At 34.8% G+C, this 13,839-nt stretch overlaps 1 protein-coding gene across 1 annotated transcript; it reads right to left on the reverse strand.

The window, feature by feature from the left end:
* Positions 1–1,543: 1,543 nt before the first annotated feature.
* On the reverse strand, positions 1,544–2,603 carry LOC112510211 (transcription factor bHLH51-like). The gene is made up of 2 exons (XM_025115544.1): positions 2,342–2,603; positions 1,544–2,252 (listed from the first exon to the last, which is right to left on the reverse strand). The coding sequence occupies exons 1-2, from the start codon at positions 2,597–2,599 to the stop codon at positions 1,767–1,769; spliced, it is 744 nt and encodes a 247-aa protein (XP_024971312.1). The 5' UTR covers positions 2,600–2,603; the 3' UTR covers positions 1,544–1,766.
* Between the last annotated feature and the right edge of the window lie 11,236 nt (positions 2,604–13,839).

Genomic DNA, 13,839 nt, shown 5'->3' on the forward strand with positions numbered 1-13,839 from the left:
ACTCAAATACACTTTAAAAATGCGTTTTAATATAATTAAAATTACGTTTTCTTATAAAAATACATTATAAAATTATTTAAAAATACATTTATTTATAAAATTAWTTGAWTTTTCGGGCCGGGCCGGGCCAGTCCATAGTCGGTCCCGGTCCCGGTCCCACGAAACTACCAAAAACCTCAACCGGTCCCGGTTTTCGGTCCCATAACCGGTCCCGGTCCCGGTCCCGGGCCGGTCCTTTGTCGGTCCCGGTCCTCCGGCGGTCCCGGGCCGGGCCGGGCCCATTTGGCCATCTCTAATCATAACTATACTAGTAGATAAGCGTTTAATTAGAAAAATAACTGGTACATAGGTATTTGTAAATGAAAAATAAATATATGACGAGTAGGGGATTTGTTTATCAAACGCTTGCCAACAAGATCACCATCGTCACCTACTTTATTGGGCAACATTTTTGGCCATCAAAACAGATTGTTAGTAAGCGTTTTTTTACCTATTAAATATTTACCGGATAAGATTATTGATCCTTACTATGCCTCTTGCTGAGTAAGATTCTGTATCTTTGCAATGTTTATTCGGATGGTAAGTGACCAATAAATTCGACAAAACTTTTGGCTGATTTACCTTATGGATAAGCGTTCTTTTGAAAAAGTTTTCTACTTTCATAATCTCCAATTATTAGTCAAAATGGAATCGTTTGAACCTCACTTCTTTTGTTTAAAGCGTTGTCTAAATAACTTTAAAATGCAATTTCTCTGTTGTACAAAATTATCATCATTGACTAAACATAACAATCATATCCACCATCATCATTAACACCGCCTTCATCACCAGAGATGCACAAGATTGGAGTTTTTCACGTATGGGTTTAGACCTGAAAAATCCTATTTTTGATGCTGCAAAAACAAGTCTGAGCCTAAGCAAGCCGAGGGTTTGAAACCAGGCTCGGTTGGTAGGCTGGTTCAGATTCTCCCTGACTCGAACCAAGCCTTGATCTTTTTAAGTTCAATTTAAGTGTTAACAAGTCAATTTCTAAAGAAATTACAAGAGGTACATAGATGCATGTTCAAGATTTCTTGTAAGAAGACCGAAAGAAATGGAATTTGCAAATTGTTTACATGCTTCGTGCATATTCGGGCTTTGGTCTGGGCCATGCTCAGGATCAGAACCCAGAATTTATTCGTTCGGGTTCGGGCCAAGCTTAGGCCCAGACTTGGAAAAAGAATATTTAGACTGATTAGACTTTAGCGTCTGGCTTGGAACCGGGTTTCAAGTGCAAACTAAGTTTGGTCATGAGCCTTTTCGTGCATCTCCGCTTATCACCATCAATTTTCGATACCCGATTGTAAATGGTAAATCATAATTAAAAACTCGAAAATAAAATCAATTGTATATCGAAGCTAAATTGAAATTAAAAGAAATAAAAATTAAAATTCGAAAATAAAATAATTAGGATGTCAAAAGCAAATGTAACAACATTTTAGCAATGAATTCTCAATGTTGTGTTTTCTGATATGATTCAAATCGATATATTGTTACAATCATCAAAGCAAATAAGTTCTATCGATAATTGGCCGTCGTAATACAACGATCAACAGTCACAATAAAGTATTTAACGAGGTAAAACGATCATAAGACATGAAATAATAAACTCGAAACACTTGTAATCGACCTAAAATTCGAAACAAAATGTTATTTGTGATGACCGTTGCAAATTCTCAACAACGATGAATTCGTGATGCTAAACGGTGCATAAATTAACGAATTTTCTATTCACAATCGTTGGCGTTGTAATTAGAAGAACAAAAGAACCTTTGTCTCTTGCTTTTGATGCGATAGTTTGTTGACGTCGTCCAAGAAGACGATGAAACGATTCTACCGAACAATATCTTTAAAGAATGTTTCAACATCGTCAATTCCTTCTCATCGATCTTGCTCGGATTATTATTCGTGACGCAAAGGATGAGGTTGCACTTCATCCTGCCACCCAAACAAGTCATATCGGCTTGGACCACGGTCAGTCGCAGGCTTTTAAGGGCGTGCTTGATCTCCGAAAATACTTCTCGTCGATCTTCACAACAAAGCGAAGCCCTGATGAAAACACTCGTGTTCGGGTCCACGGTACCGGAATCAAGATCGATGATTACTTCATCTAAATCAGTCGGAATCGTCGACACTTTGCTTAGCTCCTTCGTCTCCGACTTCAATTCTTTCACGTGTTCAACGACCTTCCCTAATAGACTCGCCTTGTCCATCTGCATATGCAAACATCAGTCACCATTGATAACAGGTTTAAAACTGAGATTTTGACGCCATTGATGTGGAGAAAAGAGATGATGACGACCTTATCAGAATTAGACACGAGTCTCCTGAGAGTGGTGAGATGCGCGTTGATCCTATCTCTACGCCGCTTCTCGGCTTCACTATGGTTCTTGGAAGCAGCTGTAGCTTTACCATCTTCCGATTGACCACCACCATTGCTACAGCCACCATGATCATCAGAAGCAGTGAGTTGATGAAGAGTTGGAGGTAAGAGAGAATGATGATCCCAGGTGCTGAATGGATCAGCATCTTGTATCCAAGAACTGTAAAGATTGTCCATTTGGGATGAATGGAGGAGATGGATGGATGGATATTTGAAGGATTTGTTCTCCAATGGAAATGGATGTTGGGGTTATCCACATGTCACCTCATGACCACTTGGATTGATAAGTAAATGGTATCATTTCTGAAAAGGAATTTGAATAAGTCCCCAGCCGCAAAGCATCTTGAAATCATTATTTCATGATAAAGAAAGTTCATGCATCCAATAATATATTTTTGTCAATCTCAATATCTCTTCTTTTTTTTCTTTCTATTCACATGTTTTTTATAACACCAATCATAAATTCACTTGTTTTTTCTTCAAAACAATTTTTTTTGGAATATCCAACCTGATATACGAGTCGATTAATCACATAACGATCATCTGTTTTGCAGATAGCTTAGAGTCATTGCATTTGAGCTTTCGTGGTCATAAGGGGATTTGTATTCCTCATTTGATTTGAACCTCGGACTTCCTGGTACTTTTGATCTTTGGAGCCAAACTCAAACCAATCAGGCACCACTCTTGTGGTTTTGTTTTTAATAATCTTTAAAACTAGCTTTTAAGTTAGTTTTTAATTAAAAAATACCATTAAGATTTTTTTTTAAATTTCAATAATTTGACCCTTTGTATTTTTATTTTAGGTTCTTTTACATTTTTTCAATTAGTTTTATTATTTATAACTAGTTTATTAATTAATAACTGATATTTTTTTTGATTAACCTGGATATCCAGTCCGCTATACGAGCCGACTAATCTCATGGCGACCACCTGCTTTGTAGATAGCCCGAAGTCATCGCATTTAAACCTCCGTGGCCACAAAAAGATTTTTATTCCTCCTTGTATTTGAACCTGGGACCTCCTGGTACTTTTGCCCTTTGGAGTCAAGCTCAAACCAATCAGGTACCACCATTGTGATTATAAATGGTATTTTAATCAACTACTGTTTTGTTAAACATTAGTGAACGTACTGTACAAGTTTAAGATTTGAGTTTATGTTTGTGTTAGCGTAGGCGGACTCAATGTTGTGACGGATATGTTATGTAATTTAAATGTAAAACTTAGTAAACAATTATTTTAACGTGTCGGTAATTGTTTTCATGCAAACTCTGGTTAAAGTGACAAAATGAAATAAAGTGATTATATAATGGAAGAAAGAATATTTTATTAAAATACGTTTATATTAATCTACATTTACGAATGCGTTTTTTGTCTTTTCGATTGGATAGACATAGTTGCTTTACTAAATGATGCTTATGATCAAGAAAGGATAACCGTATCGTTTTTTACTCAAAAGGGAAAAACGATTGAAATATAAGATCGATATAACAAACGAACAAATAAATAAATAAAATAATAATAACGTTCAAAAAGTATTATTTGCTTCACCTTTTTATGATAAGAAAAGATCATGGATTCCAAAAGAAAAAACCTTTTTGAATCAAATGGAGGTTAAATGAACTCCTACAAATTTCCCCTCTCAAATATCATATATGTTGGACTCAGGGGCCGTTTACCAAATGCTTACTCGAGTAAGCGTTTACCAAGTTACGTTACCTCACCGGATGAATATGGCAAGAACCAAGAGTCTTACCCGGTAAGTGAGGGTGATGACTCTTACCACGGTAAGCACTTACCGGGTAAATTGTTGCATGTGATGTCGTTTTGGTGGACTAAAATCTTACCCAGTAATTAAGTAAATAATAATATTAAATTTTATTGATAAACACATACCAGATAAGTATTTGGTAAACAACCCCTCAATATTTTCGAGTCTTCGGTGTCTTGATTTAATCGTAAGCATATTATCTAACAACGATTGATTTTACTTGCAAAAATAAACCCTCCTCGTAAATTCTCTTTTCATGTACCGAAGTAAAAAATAAAACTTATTTGTTTATAACATACGAATTCGATTTTCGAGGTTTATTTAGTAACACCGAAGATGGAGTAAATATTTGACACATCGTTAACCTGATGATTCTTATACCACTTATATTGGTGGACCTTCACCATCAATGATTATTCTAACTTTATTTTATATCTTAGTTGGAGTCGAATCACATTGGATCGTTTGATTTTAAAGTTTTGGACAAAAATATTTAAGTTTTTTTAAATTATTTAATTGCATAAAATATTGATAATAGGTATGAAATATGCTCCATTTTTTGTTAGTCCATCTATTATGCATGAAACATATTTTCATTTAAAAATGTATACAAATTTATAGAAGATATATTGATAAAATGTACGAGCAAACAATGAATGTGAATATGCATAAGTGATGGATCCAGAATTTTTGTCTAGTGGGGTCACCTTTAAGGTGGACCAAAGGCCCGCAAAGTGGCCGATGTGTTTTTAACCTAATTACAACGTTTCGAGTGATTTTTAAAGTTTTTTGGTTGATTTTGAGGGATTTTTGTTAAAAGTTCATATATAATTTCAATCTTGACTTACTGACTTACGTAACTTTGAATGTCCTTTATTTGTTAGGTATCTAACAAATATGAGCTGAAAATGTACAAAGGTCAAAGTATTTGCTAGCGGATATATTCAAGGGCTGCGCCTCACATTGTGGATATCTTAGAGGGTAGCGGAGCAATATAAGGATTCTACAAGGACCTTTCTTGCCTTTCATCAAATCATATATAAACAAGATGGAGCCGGTGGCTTAGCTCATTACATTCATTTTTACAATCTCTAAAACTTTCATTCTCAAGAACTCTCTCTCTCTCGATTTCTTCTTCTTCAAGATCATCAAGATCTGTCTAAGATCGTCTTCTTCGTATAAATACCGAGTTAGTGTTTCTTGTTCATATTATTAGAGTTTGTATTGTTAATAGTTTGTACAATCTGTTTTCATTCTATGTTTATGATTACTGTGTTAATAATAAAGTGGATTGTTATTGTTCAAGTTTAATGAATCTATAAAATATAATATGGTATCAGAGCGACGATCTCGCTTCTGAGTTTGTTTTCTCTCTTCTGTCTTACTCTGTTTCGATAGATGACTGAATCGATTCTTGTTTCTTGGTACTATTTTACCATTCTCATCAGAATCATTCACGATATCGACTTGATGGATTATTTGTTTTCTGTTTGCTTAATAACATGATCGATTGGGCTTGTACCAGTGATTATTGGTCCCCTCTCGTGATCTCTGTCTTTTTCTTTTACATCTGTGTCCTTTTATCTCCAGATCTATGCATGCATTTTCATATTTATGCATTCTTACATATAGATTAACGATCTGTGTCCCTTCATTTCCAGATCTATGCATTTAATTTTTTTTCTTTTGATCTGTGTCCCTTTATTTCCAGATCTGTATTGCTTCTTATTTTTGATCTGTGTCCCTTATCCGGATCTATTTGTAATGCATTATATCTCATGTAAGATCTATAATCTGTTCTGGTTGATCTGTGTCCATATTTCCAGATCATTTTGATATGCATGTCTCTGTTTAGATCTGTTCTTTGTCACTCTGGATCTGTATGTTGTATCATGATATGTGTTCTTTTTCCAAAACTTGTAGTTCTTTCAAAAATGTGCACCGTATGTCTCTATATCTGATATGATCGAGTATAGTGAGTTCTTTTCTTTAGATCTGAATGATCTAGTTAGACTCCTTATTCGTGATCTTCTTTCTTCTTTTAATTTCTATGACATACATAGTGATATCTTTTTTCTATCAAGATCTGGCTCATCTCAGGTTTACCTTTCTGGTTGATTTGCTACTCTAACTTTGTTCATCTGTTCAGGTACCTTCTGGGAGCACCTCTCTGATAAGTAGCATTTTTGTTCTTTCTTGTTCTATTCAATACTATATCCATTTGCTGGTTGGTTTATCTGTTGTTGTTCTTTAACTTTCTGTTAAAGATCTCTGTGGTAAGTTTTTATTTGTTGTGTGTGCCATTGTTGTTTTTCTTGCTCTTGGTCTGTTCTGTTGGCTTGACCTATCACTATAAGTGTTTTAGGAATCCTGCCTTTAAGCAGTTCAGTTCCTTGTTTTTGTGTGTGGTGGTTCTCTTATGGACACTCCTCTCGTTGTTGCTAGATCTTCAGATCCAATGGAATCCAAGGTCGCTAAATTAGACCTTGGAGACCCACTCTACCTACATCCTAGCGATACTAGTGGAGCTTCCATTCTATCTTTCAAACTATGTGGGACTGAAAATTATCGTGTTTGGTCCTGTTCTTCCATTTTAACTAAAACTCCCCTCCTGCTCTTGCAATGCATCTCATGATTTTTTACAGCACAGTCAGCTTATTAAACTAATGCAATTCCTCATGGGTCTTGATGATGTTTATCAGCCTATTAGGAGTAATATCTTAACCAGAGATCCCCTCCCGTCTGTTAAAACCGCCTTTTCTCTGGTATCTAGGGAGGAATCTCATGGGGGGGTCAATTCTACTCAAAATCGCGTTAAAACGCAAAATTCTGCTTTCTTAAGTAAATCTTTTGAGAATAAAAGAAAACCTGGGAGAAATCCTAGTCTTGTTTGTAAACATTGTGGCAACACTGGTCACACCATTGAACGTTGTTTCAAATTGATTGGTTTTCCCAAAGACTTTCAAAATCGACCTCGACCTCAACCTCAATCTCAAAACTTTAAACCACAAAGTCAAAACTTTAAATCTTTAGCTGGTAGTGCCTCTGTTTCTGATTCTACCACTCCGAATTCCTCCTTTGTTTTCTCTGAAGAGCAGGTAGCTAAAATTTTGAGCCTAATCAATTCCAAAAACACCACTGAAGGAGCATCTGCCAATATGGCAGGTATGTCTCATAATCCTTGCTATGGATGGATAATAGACTCTGGAGCTAATCAGCATATGACCTCTAGCTCCTCTCTTTTAGAAAATATCGTTGATGTCACTGACCTGGACCTTAGAGTTAGTCATCCTAACGGAACTATAGCTAAAATTGACAAAATAGGAAACCTGAGGTTATCCAACAATGTGACCTTATTCGATGTCTTAGTTGTCCCTGAGTTCAATGTTAATCTTTTATCTGTTYATAAGCTAACCAGAGATAATAAAGYGTGTATTAAATTTGATGAAAMAAAGTGTTATGTTYAGGACTATCTGCAACAGAACACTGTGGGGATTGGTAATCAGAATGGAGGGCTATATTTCTTTGATCAAACTCTTAGCGATAGTGTTCCTCTCTCCTTTAATAAATGTGGTATGACTTGTTTTGTTTCGTCTCTGTTAYGGCATAGTAGACTTGGTCATCCTGCTGATCAAGTTCTTTGTGTTTTAAAAGACAAATTAAAAATAGGAAATGAAAGAAGTGGTCCATGTGAAATATGCCATAAGGCAAAACAGACACGTGAGAAATTTACCACTAGTATTCATAGGTCCGAAAGTCTAGGTGAACTTGTTCATCTAGACGTATGGGGACCTTATCATACTCAAAGTAGAGAGGGATATAAATTTTTCCTGACCATTGTGGATGATTTCACCCGCGCTGTGTGGGTCTATTTGCTAAAAGGAAAAAATGAGGTGTATGATCATATCGAAAATTTCTGCAATCTGTTATTCACTCAGTTTGGAAAAATCATAAAAGTGTTTAGGAGTGATAATGGAAGTGAATTCACTAATCATAAATTAGCTGAGTTTTTTGAGTCTAAGGGTATTATTCACCAAACTTCTTGTGTTTACACACCCCAACAAAATGGGGTAGTTGAGCGCAAGCATAGACACTTACTAAATGTTGCCCGGGCTCTTATGTTTCAGGCTGGTGTCTCCCTTACATGTGGAGCGAAAGTATTTTAACTGCCACTTATTTGATAAATCGAACTCCCACATCTCTTTTAAATGGTAAGAGTCCTTACGAGCAAATTTACGGGTTTCAGCCTGTCCTTACTTATTTGCGAAACTTTGGTTGTCTCTGTTTTGCGCTTATACCCAACTTATCTGATAAATTTTTACCACGATCTGAAAAGTGTGTTATGTTGGGATATGCAAATTCAAAAAAAGGTTATAGACTGTATAGTCTAGAAACCAAGAAAATCATTTATTCCAGGGACGTTAAATTTTATGAAAATATATTTCCTTTTAAAATGAGTAATGACAAAGCTGATCTRATTAATRATGATGTTGATAGTCTGAATTTCTTTGATAYTATTACTAGTTCTTCTAATGAGCCTGATGTGTTGGGACCCAATGATGAGAATTCTGGACCTACTGTGTTTGAACCCAATGATAGAATCACTTTTGAAAACARCAAYCGTAGAGAACTAGGTAGCCCCTCTAGGACTGATTTTAATCAGTYRCTAGGCAGCTCTGATGTTCAAMMTAGTCCTGATAGTTCTCAAGAGGAACATCTTAATAGAGTTACCAGTTGGCAGCCATTAGGCAGCCCTAGATCGGTTGCCAGTTCTCCTCGTGAGGCAGTTTTACCTACTGATACTGGTAATGATGGTATTGGTCRTAATTCTGAGGGTGTTCAAACCCAAACTYAGTCTCTTAGAAGATTTYCTAGACCTAGTAATTTTCCTCGTAARTATGATGATTTTGTTATTGAGGGGAAGGTTAAGTATGGGATAGAAAGAGTTGTAAACTACTCGTGTCTTTCGTCTGAAAATCTTTGTTTTATMTCTAATTTGAACAAATCTATTGAGCCTAARTCTTTTAAAGAAGCCTGTTGTGATCAAAATTGGCTAAATKCTATGAATGAAGAGATGGAGGCTTTACATAGGAATGGGACTTGGTTTATCACTGACTTGCCTAATAATAGAAAAGCTATAGGATGTAAATGGGTATACAAAATAAAATATAAGTCTAATGGTGAAATTGAAAGGTACAAAACTAGATTAGTGGCTAAGGGTTATAGTCAACGTGAAGGTCTTGACTATGAAGAGACTTTTTCTCCTGTAGTCAAAATGGTTACGGTCAGATGTATTATTGCCTTAGCTGTTCAGTATAAATGGCCTTTATTTCAGTTAGATGTTAACAATGCTTTTTGTATGGTGATCTGATTGAAGATGTTTATATGACCCTTCCTGAAGTTTATTATAGTGATAATGATAAAAGGGTGTGTAAACTTGTTAAGTCATTATATGGCTTAAAACAAGCACCTAGGCAGTGGTATGCAAAGTTATCTTCCTGTTTAATTGAAAATGGGTTTGTTCAAAGTATTAGTGATTACTCTTTATTTACTAAGCATGTTAATTCTGTGTTTCTCATCCTTCTTGTTTACGTCGATGATATTGTTATCACTGGGAATAGCATAGAAGAAATTAATTGTTTCAAGGAGTATTTGAAAAGTAAGTTTTTGATAAAAGATCTAGAAAAATTAAAATTCTTTTTAGGAATTGAAATTCTAGATTGCATTGATGGTGTGTGCATGTCCCAAAGGAAATATTGTTTGGAATTATTGAATGACTTTGGTTATTTGGGATGTAAACCATCTAGTACTCCAATGGATGCAAATTTAGTTATCTCTGATTTAAATTGTTCTAAGAATCCTCCATTGGTTGATTATTCGGGTTATCAAAAATTAATAGGAAGATTGATTTACTTGCTTGGAACTCGTCCTGATATTGCATTTGTTGTGCATTGTTTAAGTCAGTTTATGCATGCACCTAAACAGTCTCATTTAAAACTTGCATTTAGAATTCTCAGGTATCTAAAATCTTCTCCTGGAAAGGGAGTCAGTCTTACAAGGTCAGACACATTTAATCTTACTGCTTATGTAGATGCAGACTGGGGTAAGTGCGTTTCATCTCGTAGGTCGGTTACAGGTTTTTGTTTATTTCTTGGGAATTCTATTATTTCTTGGAAAAGTAAGAAACAGAGCACTGTTTCTCGATCCTCTGCTGAATCAGAATACAGGGCTATGGCTGCTGTATCCTGTGAGATTGTTTGGGTTATTAAAATACTAGCTGATTTAAATATTAATAATCTTCTTCCTATAAGTCTTTTCTGTGATAACGAATCCGCTATTCAGATTGCTAATAATCTTGTTTTTCACGAAAGAACAAAACATATTGAGATGGATATACATTATATTCGTGAAAAGATTAGTAGAGGTGTATTAAAGATTGTTAAAATTCAGTCTTTTGAACAAACATCAGATATTTTGACCAAAGCTCTTGGTGTTAATCAACACAATTATATGTGTTCAAAGTTAAAAATGATAGATCTTTTCAAACGTCAAGATTGAGGGCGGGTGTTAAAAGTTCATATATAATTTCAATCTTGACTTACTGACTTACGTAACTTTGAATGTCCTTTATTTGTTAGGTATCTAACAAATATGAGCTGAAAATGTACAAAGGTCAAAGTATTTGCTAGCGGATATATTCAAGGGCTGCGCCTCACATTGTGGATATCTTAGAGGGTAACAAAGCAATATAAGGATTCTACAAGGACCATTCTTGCCTTTCATCAAATCATATATAGACAAGATGGAGCCGGTGGCTTAGCTCATTACATTCATTTTTACAATCTCTAAAACTTTCATTCTCAAGAACTCTCTCTCTCTCTCGATTTCTTCTTCTTCAAGATCATCAAGATCTGTTTAAGATCGTCTTCTTCGTATAAATACCGAGTTAGTGTTTCTTGTTCATATTATTAGAGTTTGTATCGTTAATAGTTTGTACAATCTGTTTTCATTCTATGTTTATGATTACTGTGTTAATAATAAAGTGGATTGTTATTGTTCAAGTTTAATGAATCTATAAAATATAATAATTTTTTAGTGTTTTTGTCAATTTCAAATAACTTTTTTGTTCTCTTGATTGATTTCAATAGGTTTTTTTGGTTAGAGTAACGGTTTCGATTGGGGTTGGGGGCCTGTGGAAAAATGTAATGGGGAAAAGTGAAAGGTTAATCATATAAAACCTAAATTTTAACCTACTAATTTTCATTTTTAAGTTTTTGACTGGGGTCCCTTCCCCCACCTTTTGCCTACTGTGTCCGCCCTATATAATCATGTGACGTAGCAGATGGGACAAATCTATAATATTAGATTTACCTATTTAATATTGACTTCAATGCACTAGTATTTAATATTATGTTTATTATTTATTTATATCAATTAATTAGTATTCTAAGTTTTGACAAAGAATCGTTTTGGATTCGAGAACTTATCTAGTTCAAAAAAATAATGGTCTTTATAAATCTAATACGATTTAAAGAAAAACCGTTTTAAAGAAGGGTTGGAGTCTAGAATGGTAACACTTTGGGTTTTGGGTGTGAGGTTTTAGTTTTACACACAAAAACACATATTGGGTCTAAGGTTTTACACATAGAAACAAACACTTGCAAAAAAAAGGTGGTGGGTGGGTTTCACGCACATGAGGAAGATAAATGCGACGTATTATGGGTTCTACGCACAATGAAACACTTGGAAAGACAATTGTGGTCGGTTATGTGTTTTCTTCATGGACAAACACACACTTGGAAGACAAAGGTCGTGGATTATTGATTTATACATATAAACATGCATCGAGAAAACAAAGATGGTGGGTTACAAGCAGAAGAGAAAGAACGAGAGAAAAACTGCATGTTCAAATTATATCCTTACTTTTTTTTAATTTTCCTAATTGGAACGTGTGATTTATTGTGAGTGGTTGGATCAAACAGTTTTGATGGATGATTTTTGTTCTTAGGTTCTCAAAAATGTATTTGGGTTTTCATTTGAACCGGGATATATATATATAGGATCAGATCAAACGAGAAGATGCAAAATTTGTGAGAAGGCGAGAAAGAATCTAGGTCATCCACCTCAATAATTCGATCGTCAGGATAGGTAGCAAATTTGATTTTGTTTTGGTCTCAAATAGGACTTCCACGTGGGGGCAATTATTTTAGGGGCAAAAAGGTACATATACATACATACATACATACCCATTTTGTAGAGGAACAGGTTGCACAAAACTACTAATTGGCAATCTATTTAATATAAAAACATGTTGGTTTTTATCACAATCACTTTAGCAAAAAACGTTGATTTAATCCTCAAAAGAATAGGATTCCATGGAGCATCGAGAAGGATTCTTATGCTTGGGGCAATGTCATGAGAGACAGTCAAGACCCAAACATTAAAATCTATGTAGAGTTCAATGGAATCTTGATTATTGAATTTAATGAGATCTTATTTTAACACTTGTATGGTGTTAAAATGCCATTTATTTGAATTGTTGGCTTAATATCATTATGACCTAACCTTCGGTTATATTCCCTGCTCTCTTCTTCCTCATTCCTCATTTTTTCTCGAAGTTGGAGGTTGGTCTCGGAGATTGAGATGAAGGTGAATCTTGAAGTTGGCTGTAAATGGAGGTGTATCTCCAAGACACTATGAACGAGTCGGTGGGGTTGTTGGTTCTATGGTGGTGTAGTTGAAGGAAGACGAAGGTGACGATAATTTTTGTTGGGGCAGGGAGATGGAGGGAGGAACAAGTATAAATTATAGTGAACATAATAATTGTGGAGAAATTGATTAAAATATCCATTTCGACCTATGGTTTCACCTCTTAGCCACTTCTCTTCTAAAATCACCATAATATCACTAGGTCTGCAAGTGGCAGATCCGCAATTTATGGATGGGTCAAAGGGTAAAAAAAAGTACGAGTTCCGCTAGTGTAGGGACAAAATTTGTAAAATAGATATGCATCTGCAATTTGCGGAGGTGACTAATTTCAAAATTTGGTCCCTTCACTTGCGGACCTGGTGAAATTTTGGTGATTTTAGAAGAGAAATGGCTAAAAGATGAAACCAACATCTAAAAATGACTATTTTAATTAATTTCCCTTAATCACGTCTTGTATTATATATGATCACATATGATCGTGCATATGATCATATTGATATATATCATATACATGATCACATGCGATTGTGTATAATACGATATACGTGTTTGTGTGTCTCCTATACATGATCACATATAATTGTGTATGCGATTTCATACATGATCACATGTGAATCTACATAAAACCACTTTTTGATCATACAAATAATCATATGATTGATATATTTTGCATTCTGAAACTATTATAGTGTGTTTGCATACATGATTATATCATTACATGTGATTATATGCATGATAGCAAAATAATTATTTGTTCATGTACACAATCATATGTGATCATGTACAACGTCATATTAAGAATAAAACAATTAATACTTGATTAAAAATGGATGAAAAATAATAGCAATACGAATGTCAAATTAAAGAGAAAAAATGTTCATTTTTTGGTATATTTTGTCAATTTTAGTCCCACCCGGATCTACAAGAGTTTATAGGTAAC

This window comes from Cynara cardunculus, assembly GCF_001531365.2.
Source record: "Cynara cardunculus var. scolymus isolate 2C chromosome LG 3, CcrdV1, whole genome shotgun sequence".
NCBI classification, from domain to species: Eukaryota; Viridiplantae; Streptophyta; class Magnoliopsida; order Asterales; family Asteraceae; genus Cynara; species Cynara cardunculus.